Here is a 19267-nt window from a genome sequence, read left to right as displayed (position 1 = left end):
AGCTAACATTATTTAAACTAGCTGCTAAGGAGCTACTCTATTGCAGACATCCCACCTCTCCCAGAAGTTCTGGGAGTCTCCCGCAAATTGATGGTGCTACCTCCCTGAAATGAATTTTTGCAGGGTGGGATGTCTGAAAAGTGGATTCACTCAAGCTGCTTGATGAGGGCTACTCTAACAACCCTTTCAAACCCAGTGCTGTCCCTTTGCAGATAATTGCTATTCAAACCATCTCAAAGGCAGTTAAAGAAGGGTAATAAATTGTAGTTGAAAGACAATGCCTGATCTGTTCGTTCATCTAAAATTTCAAGTGTTCAGTTATTCTGTCCTTAAGTATAGTGCTGGTCATCATTGAAGGAGAGATGTGGTCACAGTAGGGAGACTGCGGAAGGGATTCAAGTCAAAGTAAATTGATTATCAAGGTACAGATACACCCAGTGGCCACTTCATTAAGTACACTGCTTGCTGATGTAATTATCTGATCATGTGGCAGCAACTCAATACATAAAAGCGTGCAGACATGACAAAGAAGTTCAGTTGTTTTCTTCCCAAACTTCAGAATAGGGAAGAAATGTGATCTAAGTGACTTTGACTTTGATTGGATGTAACTGATAAAGGTAGAGCAGTGGATATAGTGTTGTTGCAGATAAATCTCAGGAGCAGCAGACAGAATAGATCAGGCTGACTCAGAGAGTTGTTTCAGACTAAAGGATTTTATTTACATGATATCATGCAGAGCCCAAGCACCTAAAAGTGGGATCTTGGAACTCTGCTTAACAATAGAGTACACTCTTATTTACATCCCAGACGTACGTGACAAGAAGAACTCAAAGTTGTAAGGAGGAGCCTAAACTGCAATTCTACAGAATAGCGAAGCTGCGCAATAGGTCCTTGAGAGGTTATACATTTTCTTAAGTGTTAGTTATCAGGCTTTCCCAAGCGCAGACATGTGATGATTCTTAGAACAAGGAAGCACAGACATAGCTTTTTTTCCTATCCTGCCTACAAAGCACATTTCAGTCACACAGTGTACATTAGTCGCAGATAAGTGATTACAGACTTTGAATTCACATACTAGAAGGAAGTCATTAACCCCTTAACATTCATCACAATGTCACGAGTCCAGCAAGAAACAAACATATGAGGCAATTGTACCTGCAAAACTCTGCTCAGGTTTTGCTCCATTCTTACAAAATCCATCTGAGTTGCCAATTAAAATCAGACCAGAGATTATATCTAGGTCCGTTGGGATGTATGGGGAAAGTACCTTTTTTTGCATTTCCCTGACTTAGAGTTAGCTGACATTTTAACTTTAAAGATTGCTTTGATCTTAAATTATTGTAAAAAGATTATTTTATTCATGTGTTATTTGAAACATATTGGAGAGGTCAATAGAGAGAGAACTTGTGAAGTTCTGGTACTTATGACTTTATTTTTGTGCAGCTTATTTCAGGAGTGAGGCTTCCATCCACTTGTCAAGTGCTGTTCAGAAGAGAGTCTCTTGTAACCGGGTTTTCTGGCAGTGGCATTAACATCTATACAGCTGTGCTCTGCAATGGAAGGTCTTCCCAAACAGTCATCTGAACTGGATGTAGATCTATGTAGCACTAAAATGGAGCTACAAAAAATGTTAATTGATGAGAGAATGAGATGTGAACATCACAGAACCAACTATCAAATCTTAAAGGCTGAACACACAAGGTATTGCCAGTAATTGCATGTGCTTGAAAACTGTACGAAACTGAAATGCTGTGAATTCTTGCAGAGGTGCACAGAGAAGATAATGTTTAGCATAAGAATTTCAATTTTCCCCCCACTTATGCCAAGGTGGTTCAGGCCTTGTGGAAAAACTTAAAAAAAAACAAAAACTATTTTAGGGGTAAGAGACTCAAGTATTTGAAGTGACCAATAAAAGTATCTCATATTTTCATTAATACAGTGAAATTTAATGAGAGAAATAACAGCCATCCAAAATGTAAAGGACTTTGATCGGGTAAATGAGAAGCTGTTTCACTGCCAGGAGAGTCAGTCTTAAATCAACAAAACTGAAGAAAATTATAGAGGCAAAATAAGAAAACATCTCATACATAGATTTTGCAAGTAGTTTCAAGATGCTAGTCAGTGTTATTAATAAAACAATTTTAACACTGAGTGAGAGAAAGTGACATCAAAATAGTTGCAGAAATTTAAGAAAAGGCACAGCATTAAATATTTAAAGATTAAAAAAAATGTAAAGCTGAAACGTCTGCTGGTTATGAAGCAGCAGAGAAATTCATGTGCTTATGAGATTGTTGCTGTTGAAAACCTTAACATTAGAACAAGTTTACGATACCGATTGTTTTTATATTTTACATAAAAATAGTGAAGTACAAATACAATGTACTGTAACCTTTTATTCAAAACACAGCGCCATAGGTGGAGACTGAAGGTCTCCAGTACTTGTTGTTGTTCGACAACTGATTCAGGTGATTTCCCAGTGATGCTGAGCTGCTTTTGTGGCTCTGCACGCATTATATTTCCATTATATTAATAGTTTATAATAATTGTTACTGTTAAGTATACGTGTGACATAAATTCAAAGTTAGAAAGTATGGTGTTCCCAAGGTATCTCATTATGTATTCCAAAATCTGAAACACTTCTGGTCCCAAGCATTTCAGATAAGGGGTAAACACGAGAAAATCTGCAGATGCTGGAAATTCAAGCGACGTCCCATTCCCATTCCGGTATGTCAATCCACGGCCTCCTCTACTGTCGAGATGAAGCCACGCTCAGGTTGGAGGAACAACACCTTATATTCTGTCTGGGTAGCCTCCAACGTGATGGCACGAACATTGACGTCTCTAACTTCCGTTAATGCCCCTCCTCCCCCAGTACCCCATCTGTTATTTATTTTTTATTTATATATATATTCTTTCCTCTGAGCTCCCCCCCCCCCCTTTCTTTCTTCCAAGGCCTTCTGTCCCATGATACTCCCCCTTCTCCAGCCTTGTATCCCTTTTACCAATCAACTTTCCAGCTCTTGGCTTCATCCCTCCCCCTCCTGTCTTCTGTCATTTCGGGTCTCCCCCTCCCCCTCTCAAATCTCTTACTATCTCTTTTTTCCGTTAGTCCTGACGAAGGGTCTCGGCCCGAAACGTCAACTGTACTTCTTCCTATAGATGCTGCCTGGCCTGCTGCGTACCACCAGCATTTTGTGTGTGTTGCTCGGATAAGGGGTATTCAACCTGTAGTAACTCATTATTAATGGCCCAGGGTGCAAATGTCTCAACCCATTTGTAGCTTTCCTATAAAAGAACTTTCAAATGCATAAGAATTATGTCAGAAATTAAGCTGTCACCTGAAAACAAAATCATGTTATAAAAAAGAAAACTATCGAATTTCAACCACTTTATAAACGGAAACATCCAAGAAAACACAGTTTCCATTTCTTGTGCTCCACATTTTAACACAATGTAATCCAAAATATAATCTAAAGAGTCACTTACCCCTACCACTGTCACTGCTGGTTCCCACTGCAGCCCTCTGGTGTGAAATTAGAGGTAGCTGTGCATAGGAGCCTAGGTGACTGCGGAACAAATGCAGTCCCAAATCATTCTTCAAGGGCCTGTAACTAGATCGATGTAGATTGGGAACATCCTGACTGAATGGGAGTTCAATAATGTTTTGTAATAATTGAATGCAAAGGTTTAATCATGGGAAAACCTTGAGAAAAATGACTTTCCAATTGAAATATACCTACAAATCATTGGTCACCTGAACAAAAATGTGTAAAACTGCTTTTGCTGAAATGTTCTCTGGCAGATAAGGAAGTGTGCATAATGATGATTTTACTATTCCAGCTTAACCATTCCTGTTTATTAAAATGTTCACATTAATGACTGAGCTATCTAAATAGCCTGATCTAATCTCTGCTGTTAGATCAGTGGGTGAATTTTGAGGGCTCTGGGTTAGATACTATTCTGTGCTATTGTGCAGCCTTTCTGGGACAATGCAGGACTTGTATCACCCTCTTGAGTAAAGATAAAACGCCCAGCAAACTGAACCCTGGTCCTGGTGTTGCTGTCAGTCTCTTACTTTCATCAGTTTACCACCAAAACCATGTCATTCCCCCCACTACCCACTCCTCTGGTCCATTGTCAGCCCTCAGCCCTGCTGCTGCTGTCGTGCCATTCTCCCTTTCAGTGCAGCTCACTCACACCAGAGTGCATAAACACTACACCTCTAAATCCCCCATCTCCCAGTTTATATCTCACACATGTGTACTTAGTTAGCAAGTAGTTATGGAACTTATAGCTAAACATGATCATTGGAACGTGTTGCACGCCATCCTGATTTCCCATAATATTTTCATCTTTGGCTGGAAGAGTCTGAATTGTTTAAAAAGAACAAGTATGGGTGACCTACAAGACTTGCCAATTATGCATGTTGTCTGTGATTAAAGAATTTGGAAGCATTTGCAGGAGAACTTGACCGATATTGCACACATCATGGAAATTGTTAGAATAATTAGTTCTTACCCCCATACTGTACATGTTCCTGGCCTCCGATTCCCTATTTTTCCACAAGCTCCTCATCTCTAATTTCCACTTCTACTCCAACTTCCCCACCAACATTAATATGCCTGTTTCCAATCTTATTCACTCCTTTCCACTGCTGATATGGGTCAGACCATGTTTCTGATAGGAACTCATCTCCACCTAATTCAACATGGGGTAGTGTGCATTCCTGATCATATCAGCACAACCCCACCAAATGCTGGGCTCCAAAATCACCCAGACTGAGCCTGTGGCCTACTTCTTGGGTCTGGCTTGCAAGAGGAAGGAAAAACAACATATTTTCATAGACAAAAATATAAGACATGGGTCATAACTGAAACTAGGCACAGAGGGCTATTGATTATTGGCTTACTGCACTGGAATTTCTAAGCAAATAGTTCTAAATTGCTCCTGGATGCAGAGCACTATTATGTGTATTTGTGGCTTGTACTCCGAAACAATATGGTGTAGCAGGAAAATCAGAGGAATCTTATACAGTAACTCTGGCTGGACTAGTATGATATAGTTTTAGACACCGTGTAACAACAAAAGTGGCTAGATATAGGAAGCAGAGCGGAAACATAGTTCAGTTGCCCAGATGAAAAGGGTGAGGAAATTTGGAGCTGCTTATAATATTAGACAAAGAACACCTTCAGGTTAAAAACATGTCCTTTGTAATGAGCATACAGAGGAAATATTAGTAGAATAAATACTTCATTCTGATGGATTACAGAACTGTGAATTTCCTTTTGTATGTGGATTTGCAAGACTCATGTAAAAAATGGTTTGCTACTGCTGCAGGTTGCAGAATGAATATACAAAAGTCCAGAATGAGCTAAGACGAATGGAGACGGACAAACAAACCACTCACGAGAAATTCCAACTTCTTCTTGCCGAACTTCGTGGGGAATTATTAGATAAAACAAGAGAACAAGAGGAACTGAAAATGCAGGTGACGTTATAGTTCTCATCAAAAAAAATTCTAATCAACAATCTCAAACATTTAAGATTGCAAAAGATCCCAAGGTGTTTCAAGAGAGCGTACTTAGACATAAACTGATGTCCAACCATGATAAGAGGTATAGAGCAAACGATCAAAAATTAGTACAGGGAGATGAATTTAGTGGAGTGTCTTAAGGGGTGAAGGATAATCGTGACCCTGATTCTAGTTACCACAGCCAAACGAAACATCAAGGAAGTGATAGAAAGTTAAGGAAGGTCACAGTGGACACTTATGGAAATGGAAAGAGGCAGTCTCAATAAAGTCATAGATGTGTTTATCTGAAACCCATGATAAAGTGAGAATTAACACCAAGAGTTGTGAGTGATATAGGTTAGTTTCAAACAGTTGTCTGGTGAATGGTGGGGTCTGAAAGCTGATTGATTCAGGAAGAGTTTTCAGTTAGATGAGCATGAATATGGGAACCTGCACTTGCAGCAGCCCCTAGCACACACCTGAGCGTACTGGCTATTAATGCAAATAATGCATTTCACGGTATGTTTTGATGTAAATGTGATAAATAAATCTGAATTTAAAATAAAATTGAACTAATTTTTACAAATCAACTGTATTTTTCATTACTAGATGCTTGTGAAAACTGTGCATACAAGAAATTAAGTTATGCATTTACATCATGAGATAAGCCAGTATGTCATAAGAAATACAAGATCATTAGCAGCCTTTTTCTTGTTTTGCTAGAAAATAACCTGTCAGGAAGCTCAGAGTCAACCAGGTAGCAGTGAACCCTGTTGCCCTAAATGCTTCTGCGACCTGAATTACCTAGAGCAAGTAGTTCAAAGATCTGGAAAAATACCACCAGCGCTGTGTCCACAAAATCCTGCAAATTTATCGGTATGATTTGTGAAGCTGTGTTAACATCCTCTCCAAGACCATCACTCAAAACATCAAGACTCTAGTTGTTCTCATTTGGACAATTTGAACCAATGATGGCGTGATCTAAGACAGAGTGGTAGGGCTTTGGCTCATTCAGGCTTCAGCGATAATAGGTCGAGGCGAGGAAAGTTACCTGTGAGGAATAGAAACAGGAAGTGTGTCTGTGAGGCCGTTGTTCTGTACTGGGTGTCAGATGTGGAATGTCCGGGAGACTCCCAGCCTCCCAAACGGCCACACCTGTGCCAGGTGCATTGAGCTGTAGCTCCTTAGGGACCGTGTTAGGGAACTGGAGCTGCAGCTTGATGAGCTGCATCTGTTCAGGGAGATTGAGGAGGTGATAGAGAGGAGCTATAGGCAAGTAGTCACACTGGGGACTTGGGAGACAGATAAGTATGTAACAGTCAGGAGAGGGAAGGGCAAGAGTCAGATACCAGAGAGTACCCTGATGGCTGTCCCCCTTAACAATCAGTACTCCTGTGTGAGTACTGTTGGGGGGGGGAATGACCTATCTGGGGGAAGCAACAGTGGCCGTCCCTCTGGCACAGAGTCTGGCCCAGTGGCTCAGAAGGGTAGGGAAAGGAAGAGGATGGCAGCAGTGATAGGGGACTGTATAGTTAGGCGGTCAGACAGGCGATTCTGAGGACGCAGGAAAGAAACACAGATGGTAGTTTGCTTCCCAGGTGCCAGGCTCCAGGATGTTTCTGATCGCATCCACGATATCCTGAAGTGGGAAGGTGAACAGCCAGAGGTCGTGGTACATATTGGTACCAATGACATCGGTAGGAAAAGGGAGGAGGTCCTGAAAGCAGACTATAGGGAGTTAGGAAGGAAGTTGAGAAGCAGGACCACAAGGATAGTAATCTCAGGATAAATGCCTGTGCCACACAACAGTGAGTGTAGGAATAGAGTGAGGTGGAGGATAAATGTATGGCTGAGGGATTGGAGCAGGGGGCATGGATTCAGATTTCTGGATCATTGGGACCTCTTTTGGGGCAAGCGTGAACTGTACAAAAAGGATAAGTTGCACTTGAATCCGAAGGGGACCAACATCTTGGCAGGGAGGTTTGCTAAGGTTATTGGGGAGAGTTTAAACTAGAATCGCTGGGACAGCGTGTGCGTGAATGGATTTTAGGTGAGTAGGGGGTTGCACAGGTCCAGACCCACCCTCTCGACATCCCATCCTGGATCCAGCCGCATGGTGGGGTCCAAGACAGCTGGGGGAAATTCTGTTGCAGTGAATGGCCAGACCAAGCTTCGATGCAAGGGGTGCCCTTTCCGTGCTTCACAGCACGTGTTTGCTAGATGGCCGTTGACCCTACGAGAGGGTTCATCCACCCTTTGACAGGTCTTGTTTTTCATCCTGCAGGGTGTCTAGCCACCCTCCTCACCGGGCAAGCCTAGTGGGGGAGCTGGTTTAGTCACCGACCGTGCGACGGGTAGTACTGGGTTACGTGGTACCAGTAGCACTCAGACAAGTGACCTGACAACAAGGATGTGACTAAACACATTGATGAAGGTAGAGCCGTAGATGTAGTGTATATGGATTTCAGCAAGGTATTTGATAAGGTACCCCATGCAAGGCTTATTGAGAAAGTAAGGAGGCATGGGATCCAAGGGGACCATGCTTTGTGGATCCAGAACTGGTTTGCCCACGAGGGCAAAGAGTGGTTGTAGACGGGTCATATCACAAGTCTCTTGGCAGTGTGGAGGATCAGAGGGATCTTGGGGTCTGAGTCCATAGGACACTCAAAGCTGCTGCGCAGGTTGACTCTGTGGTTAAGAAGCCATACGGTGCATTGGCCTTCATCAACCGTGGGATTGAGTTTAGGAGCTGAGAGGTAATGTTGCAGCTGTATTGGACCCTGTTTAGACTCCACTTGGAGTACTGTGCTCAGTTCTGGTTTCCTCACTACAGGAAGGATGTGGAAACCGTAGAAAGGTTGCAGAGGTGATTTACAAGGATATTGCCCGGATTGGGGAGCATGCCTTAATGAGAATAGGTTGAGTGAACTCGGCCTTTTCTCCTTGGAGCGACGAAGGATGAGAGGTGACCTGATAGAGGTGTATAAGATAATAACAGGCATTGATGTTGTGGATAGTCAGAGGCTTTTTCCCAGGGCTGAAATGGCTAAGATGAGAGGGCATAGTTTTAAGATGCATGGAAGTAGGTACAGAGGAGATGTCAGGGGTAAAGTTTTTTATGCAGAGAGTGGTGAGTGTGTGGAATTGTCTGCCGGCGACAGTGGTAGAGGTGGATACGATAGGGTCTTTTAAGAGACTCCTGGATAGGTACATGGAGCTTAGAAAAATAGAGGGCTATGGGTAACCCGAGGTAATTTCTAAAGTAAGGGCATGTTCGGCACAGCATTGTGGGTCGAAGGGCCTGTATTGTGCTTGTAGATTTTCTATGTTTCTATGTTCTAACCAGCTGCCTTCAGACTCCTGAAACAGACACTCCATTCGAAGCACTGCCTTAGGAGGTGATTCCTGGGTGAACAGAGGGAAAAAAAATCAAGGATGCGCTCAAAAGTTCACACTGACTCCTCCAAACCTCTGGCTCATGAAAATCTCAAAGCTGGCAATATTGAAGGAACATTCAGAATAGCATTGGATAGTGATCATACAGAACCCTCTGTAAGCAGTGGAACGAGTGTTACCACCTCACAAATAACCACCAACCATCCCATCAGCAACTGTCCCAACTCTGGAAGACTCTGCCATTCCCACATTGGGCTCATCAGCCACTTCAAAATACCGTATTGGAGTGTACTTAGCCACACAATGATTAGTATGAAATGAGCGGAGTGGAGGGTTAAGCACACACCCTACGGTGCACCTGCGCTGGTGGTGAGTGTAGAAGAAATGTTGCCAGTCTGTATTGACTGGGGTCTGCCAGTGAAGAAATCAAGGATCCAGTTGCTCAGTGAGGCCCAGGCGTTGGAGCCTAGTGTTAAGTTTTGAGGGAATAATAGTGTTGAATCAATGAAGAGCATCCCAGTATACGGTGTCCAGATGTTCCAGAGCTGAATGAAGAGCCATTGAAATGGTATCTGATGTTAAACTTGCAAACACGAGGAAATCTGCAGATGCTGGAATTTCAAGCCTGACAAAGGGTCTTGGCCCGAAACGTCAACTACCTCTTCCTAGAGATGCTGCTTGGCCTGCTGCATTCACCAGCAACTTTTATGTCTGATGTTGAACTATTGTGACAGTATGCAAATTGGAGTGGTTCCAGGTAGGAGAGTAGACATGCTTTAAACACTTCATTATGATGGATTCCTGTGCCAATGGAGACCTTGAGGTAAGTTATCACTCACTTGGTGTTATTGATAACATGCTTGAAGCAGGAACTTGAAGATGTCTGTAAACACTCCAGTCAGTTGATCAGCACGAGTATTCACCTTAGGCCAGGTACGCCATCTGGGGTGGGGGTGGGGGGTCACAGTGTCACCAGGGGTTATGGAGTTTTGTGAAGGTACCTCCATCTTCTGTCAGTCAAAGTGAGCATTAAAGGCATTGAGTTTATTTGGAAATGAAACCATGCTGGAAAAGATGCTGAAGGTACAGCAGATACTGGTTTGCTGAGTACCTTTAGCGTTTTGTGTGTGTTGCGATCATTTAGAAACATAGAAACACAGAAAACCTACAGCACAATACAGGTCCTTCAGCCCACAAAGCTGTGCCGAACATGTACTTACTTTAGAAATTACTGAGGGTTACCCATAGCCCTCTATTTTTCTGAGCTCCATATATCTGTCCAGGAGTCTTCTTATAAGACCCTATTTTATCTGCCTCTACCACTGTTGCCTGCAGCCCATTCCACACTCTCACCACTTTCTGCGTAAACAAAACTTATAAAACTTATCTCTGACATCTCCTCTGTACCTACTTCCAAGCACCTTAAAACTGTGCCCTCTCGTGCTAGCCATTTTAGCCCTGCAAAAAAGCCTCTGACAATCCACACGATCAATGCCTCTCATCATCTTATACACCTCTGTCAGGTCACCTCTCATCCTCTGTTGCTCCAAGGAGAAAAGGCCAAGTTCTCTCAACCTATTCTCATAAGGCGTGCTCCCCAATTCAAGCAACATCCTTGTAAATCTCGTCTGCACCTTTTCTATGTTTTCCACATCCTATAGTGAGGCGACCACAACTGAGCACAGTACTCAAGTGGGATCTGAACAGATTCCTATATAGCTGCAACATTACCTTTCGGCTCTTAAACTCAAATTTACTAACACATCCCTCCACTTCTCCATCCAGGTCATTTATAAAACTCACAAAGAATAGGGGTCCCAGAACAGATCCCTGAGGCACACCACTGGTCACCCACCTCCATGTAGAATGTGACCCTTCTACAACCACTCTTTGCCTTCTGTGGGCAAGCCAGTTCTGGATCTACAAAGCAATGTCCCCTTGGATCCCATGCCTCCTTACTTTCTCAATAAGCCTTGCATGGGGTACCTTGTCAAATGCCTTGCTGAAATCCATATACACTACGTCTAATGCTCTACCATCATCAATGTGTTTTGTCACATCCTCAATAAATTCAAAATTTATTTTAAGATGGAAGATGACGATGGGATGATTGCTGTGTTTCCCTATGTTACACAGCTTAGGTACTTAATAAATTTGTCTTTGGGATATCTATAGACTCTGAAAGGTACTCTTTTTGTGGTAAACGTGAAAAGGGTAAATCTAGAACATCCAATGATCAAGGTGTAGAGTAGGGTTTTTGGGTAGACTGCAAAATGTTTATAGTTAAATGTTTTAATGGAAATGCTCTTTATTAGTGGCCCTCAACCTTTTTCTATTCGTGGCCCACTTGTGACTTGCATTTAGCTCTGTGGCCCTCACCCTCCATAGTCTCTCTTAGTTGCTAAGTTTTTTTGTACTAATTATTCTAATATGTAGTCAATATTTGTGTTTTAACAGATGGGTATTATACATTAAATATAATGTCATATGTGTATATGAAAAATAAAACTATTTGAAAGCTCTGAATAGGATACTTTGTTTATAATTTATGTAATATTCTTCCAACCAGCAATGAAAAAGCACTTATTGTTACTTTGGGTATGTAGTGAGATCCTTGTGACCGATACATCTACTGCAGGAGTGGCCAACCTTTTGCATTCCATGCGTCAATTTTTTTCATGCATGAGTTCTATGTTAACATATCTTTACAAGAATTGAATGGGGGTTCAAGAGTTTTATGGCGTATCTGAACTCGTGATTGAAAAAATTGATGCATGGAATGTAAAAGGTTGGCCACCCCTGATTTAGTGAGTCTTTGAATATTGGATTGCCACTCGGTTAAAGATAATCACCTTCTTTTCACAACATCAAGACGATTACAAGCTTTTATATAACAAGTGACAAGCTTAACTAAAGCCATGGTCAACTGGATAAGAGGTGGAAAATCCAATTTAAAATAAAAACTTTTCTTCCTCCCAGAGTTGTGGAAACTTATTTTGAATATCATGTTACCCGAAGATTTTGCTTGCTGCTTTTGAATTTTACTTGAGCTGTTATATCTCTCTGCAGCACAATAAGATTGCATCAGAGTGTCCATAGACTGACTTATTACTTACTGAATAAGTAAGCCTGCTCACTGTATAATCAGAGATTTGGGGTAGATGTGGAATGGGGCTCAGTGGGCTGTTCTGCAGGGTGTGAATGATGATTTATGCTTGGTTAATCAGAAATAGAGGGAAGAATTGACATGCTGCATGCGCACGCGCCCTACCCCTACCCATATACCCCTACCCATATACCCCTACCCCTACCCATATACCCATACCCCCACTCCTACCCATACCCATATACTCATCCCCCTATCTCATTTGCAAATTCTAGCACATTTTCCCATTCATTTCATTCAGGGTTCCAATTAAATGACATTTGTTTATCTATTTATCTATATTAGTGATATTTCATTAAAACAGTAAACTTATCAGGGCCCATGCAGAAATTCCTGTGGTCCCCAGTTTCTTGCTTTTTATTTGTGGCCCCTACAAAATCCACCATGAGCCATGTTGAGAACCACTGCTCTTGATTTGTACTTTCCTTGATACAGTATATTGTAAATCAATAACCTTAACATTTTTTGAATAATATGCATATTTGGATTTCAGAAACACAATTTCATTGTTGAATTGTAATGACTGCTGTTGTTGCATCCAAAAAATTCTAACAAATAAATATGTAATTTGCTGTTCTTTATATGGGCAGCAGAGCTGATGTGACGTCAAGTAACTTTTCATTTCAGAGCTCATACTTCTGTGAGGTTGCGCAGTAACATTGGTCATTAGAGTTTTTTAAAAATGTTTTAAGAATGTTTTATAAAACTAATTACTGACAGATTGTAAACCAGTATGCTAATCCTATTGGTGGAATCCACAAACAACACATGGTTTACAGAATGGCAAAACAATTTCGTAGATAACTAAAAAGTATGGAAAATACCCTAACTGTTCCAGTTATTACATGAGTTATTGTACTGGAGTGAAACCTTGTGGTGACAATTTTGGTTTGCTGGGGGCTTTCAGAGTCTTTCAAAGAAGAACAGCAAAACACTGCTCAAGTGTTATGTTGTTGCCACTCTAGTTTTGAATCTGAGCTTGGGTGGGTGCTGTCTGGTTGGAGCTTGCATGGGTGCTAACTGGCTTGTTGCACCTCCCAAAAACTTGATATAAAATACAAACTTGATAGCTGTAAAGGACCATTTAATGTAAATAAGCAGTTAAAGAATAAAAGGGTAATTTACAGTTATCAATTGACCTCCCAGCTTTTGTTCAGCATACTGAAGAGAAAAAGTTGGAGAGCTGCAGAAGAGAAGAGGAATGGAAGTATTGGGAATATGGTGTCAAGATGGATCTGATCGGCTAAATGGGTTCATTTTGTTCTGTAATACATCAGTAAATAGTGGGAGATTGTTGGAATGTGTCAAGTTGTAAGCCCCCATCCTTTGTAATCTTGATTCTGTTTTTGAAATTGACCTGACAACAGGTGAGCTCCATGGTGTTACAAGGATCTAACTATTGGTAATAACGGTTAGGGAGGCACAGAGAGAATCAGTAATTACCAACAAGTACCTTTATTGTCTCAATGGTAGAACACGTGAATTTATACAATGGTGTACCTGTGTGCACACCTATTAAGTTTTCCTGATCCTCAAAGAATAGCAAAGGTAATGCCAGTATCTGGAATGCTTATGACTGTCCTTGAATGGAAGCTCATTTTAAATCTGTGTTACACATAAGTCAGTCAATGTTTGGAAACAAAAGATTTCTTTTAAGATAGGTTTATTTCTGTAATTTATTTGATGACCTCTATATTCCTTCTATATTTTGCTGCCCAGATAGTGACACCTCAAAAACTGGAGATATTAAAATCACAAATACAACAAGATCTAGAGGCACCTATGCGAGAGCGTTTCAGAAAACAAGAAGAGGTGAGAATAAGGCGAAGGACAATTCTTCCTTTTTAACAGCATGATTAATTCAATAAAATAGTTTAAATTTATTATATGAAACTGGAGACCATTTAATGTTTTAGGAAGCTGAAAGATACAGAGCGGAATATAATAAAATGCGATACGAAAACACTTTCCTAAAATCAGAGATGGAGCATCAAAAGGAAGAGAATGAACGTACCCTGAATGAGAAAGTGATCAAATTTGAAGCTGAGGTAAGAATTGTAGATGTTAACTTCCTGTTATGAACTCCTGTGTTGCTTGGTCACTCTACCATAAACCTGACTCTGCATGCCCATAACGTTGGATTTGTAGGATGCCACCGGATTTCTGTATTCATCATTGCGTTCTCTTTCTGCCTGATGTTGTCTTCCATGTTGTTTCCTCTTGCAATTCATGAAGCTGGTTTTCACAATTTTGCTGTCTTAAATTCTCCTTGCTCATGGGTTCAGAGGGGAAGTTATTAAGGATCAAACGATCTGTGGTCACATTATTCTGTCATTAATAATTTCAAGCATCAGTCTCCACTATGTTGAAGTTCCTCCTTAAGTGAGAGAAAAAAGGGGGGCTTTATTAAGAGGTTCAGACTTTAAAAAAAAAACTTTTTTTCTTTCAAAACAGATTTTCCTTTTACAACGCAAACAACAGGAATTCTGCAGATGCTGGAAATTCAAGCAACACACATAAAAGTTGCTGGTGAACGCAGCAGGCCAGGCAGCATCTCTAGGAAGAGGTGCAGTCGACGTTTCAGGCCGAGACCCTTTATTTTTGCAGTTCAGATATAGATTAGTTTTTTTTCAAGCAAACTATTTCTTAGCTCAATCAGACCCGATGTTTTATTTCCTTTTCTCAGGGTGTTGTTAGTGAATCTGCACTTACTGTCTCTTCCAGGTTGCTTGAGATTAAGGTAATTTTGGACTTTGCAAACTATGTTATTCAATGTAGTGATAGTGCACCCACAACAGCATTAGAGAAAATACCCTATTAGTGACGTAAGCATTCTGATTATACTTTGCATTCATGTTGGAAAGCAGGTTGTTCCTGAGTCACTGGTGCTCTTTTGCATTCAGAAGTGAGTGATTTCATTGCAAGTCTTACTTCATTACAACCAATAAGTGATTCACTTTGGAAGGTTGAATTTAAGGGTGGAATACAAGGTTAATGGCAGGATTCTTATCAGTGTGGAGGAACAGAGGGATCTTGGAGTCGACGTTTATAGATACCTCAAAGTTGCCGCACAGGTTGATAGATTGGTTAAGAAGATATGATGTGTTGGCTTTCAATAGTTGGTGGATTGAGTTCAAGACTCACAAAGTAATGTTGCAGCTCTATAAAATCCTGGTCAGACCAGCCTCAGTGTAACCATGGGCACCCACGTAGAATAGTTTTGTGTTCCAAGGCTTCCCTGTTAATGCTTCCCATCTCTTCCTCCACTACATTAACGACTGCATTGGTGTTGCTTCATGCTCCCAATGCTGAGCTCGTCAATTTCATCAACTTTGCCTCCAACTTCCACCCTACCCTTAAATTCACTTGGTCCATTTCTGACACCTCCCTCCCCTTTCTTGATTTTTCTGTCTCCATTTCTGGAGACAAACTGTCAACTTTTATGAACCTAACAATTCTCATGGTTATCTTGACGATACCTCTTATCATCCTATCTTCTGTAAAAATGTTATTTCCTTTTCTTAGTTCCTTCACTTCTGTCACATCTATTCCCACTATGCAGTTTTCCTTTCCAGGTCATTGGAGATCGGAGATTTCCTGCTTCTTCAAAGAATGGTATTTCCCTTCCTCCACTACTGACGCTGCCCTCACCCACATCTCCTCCATTTCCCAAACATCCATGCTCATCCCATCTTCTGGATGCCTTACCATTAATACATTTCCTCTCATCCTTACCACCTCATGAGCCTCCTCATGCAGCAGATCATTCTCTGCAACTCCTGCCATCTCTAAAGGGGTCCTACCATTAAGCATATCTTTACACCCCCCACCCAGCTTACGCAGGGATCGCTCCCTCTATGATTCCCTTGTCCATTCATCCCTCCACTGTAATCTCCCTCCCGGCACTTATCCCTGCAAGTGGTCCAAGTGCTACACCTGTCCTTTCACCTCCTCCCTCACTTCCATTCAGGGTCCCAAACAGTTCTTCCAGGTGAGACAACACTTCACCTGCAAATCAGCTGGGGTCATCTGTTGTATCTGGTGCTCCCAGTGTGACCTCCCTTACATCGATGAGATCTGTCGTAAATTGGGGGACCGCTTCATCGAGTATCTGCCAAAGCTGAATTTCCCAGTGACTAAACATCCCTGTTCTGACATGCCTGTCCATGGCCTCCTCTTGTGCCAAGGAGCAACACCTTATATTCTGTCTGAATAGCCTCCAACCTGATAGCATGAAGATCGATTTCGCTTTCTGGTTTAAAAAAAATGTTTTCCTCTTCCACCCCTCTTAATTCCATACTGGCGTCTTGCCATTTCTCACTAGCCTGTCACCTCTCCCTGGGTTCCCTCCTCCTTCCCTTTCCCTTATGGTCCACTCTCCTTTCTTATCTTTTCCTCACCAGCCCTTTATCTTTCCCAGTCACTTGACTTCACATTCTAGCTATCTTCGTTCCCCTCCCTCCTACCTTTTGATTCTGGCACCTTCCCCCTTCCTTTACAGTTCTAATGAAGGGGCTCGGCCTGAAATGTCGACTGTTCATTCATTTCAGTAGATGCTGCCTGACTTTCTGAGATCCCCCAGCATTGTGTCTGTTGCATTATCAGGACGCCATCTGGATTATGTTTTATGAGTGTACGTTGAACAAGCTGGAGCTTTTTTCTTTGGAGCGAAGGAGGATGAGAAGTGACTCGATCGAGGTGTACAAGATGATAAGAGATGTGGATAGAGTGCACAGCCAGACGCTTGTTCCCAGGGTGGAAATGACTAATAGGAGGGCGGAGAAGTTTAAAGTGATTTGAGGGAAGTATGGGGGATGGGATATGTGAGCGATAAGTTTCTTAAGTGATGAGTGCGTGGAACGTGAAGGTGGCGAAGGCAGATAGATTAGGGCCATTTAAGAAACTCTTAGGCACATCGATGATAGAAAAGTAGAGAGCTATGTAGGAGGGAAGGGTTAGAATAATCTTAGAGTTGGTTAAAAGCTCGGCACAACATTCTGGGCTGAGGAGCCTGCACTGTGCTATGTTCTGTGTTAGTAGTAAAATACCCTGAATGTTATGGTGTAGTTTTGAGTTGAAGGCACCAACACAACAGATCTGTACAATCAGAAATTGGTGCATTTTTTTTTCAAGCTTGTTGTAGAGGGGAATGACGGGGGTCATTAAACTTTGCTTTTTTTCTCTCTTTAAAGTCCTTTTAGAAAAAGATGAGCTGTATTTATGACTGGAATTGTTAATTTTGAAGTTTGTAGTAGTTTAGTGAAAAAATGTAAAGGCATTGGCCTAGAAATTTCCCAGATCTGCAGAGGAAATTGGTGGTGTAAGACTATGCATGGCTTATACAAGGACACCAACTGCAGAATTATATTACACATACCTCTTTCCCTTACATGAACTAGCCTTACAGCTGCTCAGTCTGTGGTCTTTTTGCTCACGCTGCAAAGGCAGAGAGGCCCCTGTGGGCTGTGGGGTATTCAGTCAGTGAATCGGATGAAGCGATTTCTGGGTGATCTGAGTCATTGGGGACAGAAACCAGGATGTTGACAGCTGAGAAACTTGCCTTCAGAAAAAAACTAATATCATTAACTCTTGGTTGGCCTTTGAAATGCTGAGCAAGGCACTCAAATGTACCATAACTGCTAGATTACAGAAGGAAAAGAATCAAATTGAACAAGTGGAGCAGCATTAGTATATGCTTTGAATTTGGATAAATTTATTCATACTCCTGCTGACCTTGCAAAATCTTCTTCATGGACCTCTGGGGACTGATGTCTAAATTGAGAGGTAGCACAGCCTAATCAACCTGACATTGAATCATACACTACGGGTAATGTAACGGACCCTTCCATCACAATCCTGGGGCATGTCTTGTTCTGTCAACCAGATTGATGCATGAGAAAGATGGCACAGTGATGGACAGCTAGGAGACCTCAGCACTGGCCTCAGGCACAATACAGATGGTAACACACATCGAAGTTGATGGTGAACGCAGCAGGCCAGGCAGCATCTCTAGGAAGAGGTACAGTCGACATTTCAGGCCGAGACTCTTCGTCAGGAGACCCTTCTAGTCCTGACGAAGGGTCTCAGCCTGAAACGTCGACTGTACCTCTTCCTAGAGATGCTGCCTGGCCTGCTGCGTTCACCAGCAACTTTGATGTGTGCTGCTTGAATTTCCAGCATCTGCAGAATTCCTGTTGTTTGTGTTTTTAAAAACAATACTGATGGTGATAGTTTTTGGAAAAGGGGAAAATGCAGCTAGACTTTGAAGGTCCTACAACTGTCGCTGAAACCAAGCATTTAGTTGCAGCAGGCAGTCAAGAAGGCAACTGGCATGATGGCCTTCATAGCTAGAGGATTGGAGTATAGGAACAAGGAGTCTCGGTGCATCTGTACTGGGCCTTGGTGAGAGTCCTCTGGAGTTCTGTGTGAAATTTTCAGCTCCTCTTTCTGAGAAAGGATGTTCATGCCACAAATAGAGTGCAATTCAGGAATGACAGGTCTGATCTACAAGGTAATATTGGTTGATTTGGCCTGTATTCACTAGAACTTTGAAAGGAAGCGTATACAATTGCAACAGAATTAGACAGACTAGGCACAGAGAGGATGTGTCCAATGGTTGGAAAATCCAGAACGTCCTCAGAATATGGGGTCTTTAGGTCTGAGATCAGAAATTTCTTTACCCAGGTCAATGGACATGTGGAATTCTTGATCTGAGGATTCTTGATCTATTCAAGAAGGAGATAGATATAATTCCTAATGCTAAAAAAGGTGAAGGGATTTTGGTAAAAGTTATTGAAGTGGATGATCAGCCACGATCATGCTGAAAGGTGGAGCAAGTTCTAAGGCTGACTAGCTAATACTGTTCCTATGTTCCAATGGAATGAAAGTAGATTAAATTGGTATTGATAATGGTACTGGTTTCTTATTGTCATGTGTAGCAAGATACAGTGAAAAGCTAATTTGGTATAGTGTTCATACCAATCAAATTGTATGCATTGATTTAGAAAAAGGTAAAACACACATGCGGTGACAGCTCCAAAGAAAGTGCAGTGCAGGTAAACAATGAAGTGTAAGATCATAAGGGGGGAGATTGTGAGGTCAGGAGTCCATCTTATCATACTCAGAAGGCACTTAATAGTTTTATAACAGTGGGGTAGAAGCTGTCCTTGAATCTGGTGATATATGTGCTTTTA

The 19267-nt window shown here is 41.7% G+C and overlaps 1 protein-coding gene across 4 annotated transcripts in view; it reads left to right on the top strand.

Annotated features, from left to right (window-relative positions):
* The window catches only part of cep83 (centrosomal protein 83), a 56585-nt gene that overhangs the window by 8100 nt on the left and 29218 nt on the right, over positions 1–19267 (top strand). For 3 of the 4 annotated variants that reach the window (XM_072241016.1, XM_072241017.1, XM_072241018.1), the window contains 4 exons: positions 1444–1701; positions 5338–5488; positions 13794–13886; positions 13991–14122. In XM_072241016.1, the coding sequence (XP_072097117.1) occupies positions 1556–1701; positions 5338–5488; positions 13794–13886; positions 13991–14122 (522 nt within the window). In that variant the 5' untranslated portion in view covers positions 1444–1555. Of the gene's footprint in view, positions 1–1443; positions 1702–5337; positions 5489–13793; positions 13887–13990; positions 14123–19267 lie in introns of those variants that run through there. The other variant, XM_072241019.1, reaches the window with a different exon arrangement.

The sequence above is a fragment of the Mobula birostris genome, chromosome 23 (genome assembly GCF_030028105.1).
Source record: "Mobula birostris isolate sMobBir1 chromosome 23, sMobBir1.hap1, whole genome shotgun sequence".
NCBI classification, from domain to species: Eukaryota; Metazoa; Chordata; class Chondrichthyes; order Myliobatiformes; family Myliobatidae; genus Mobula; species Mobula birostris.
Note: the sequence above shows the minus strand (reverse complement) of the source record. Positions and strands in the feature narration are given on the sequence as shown.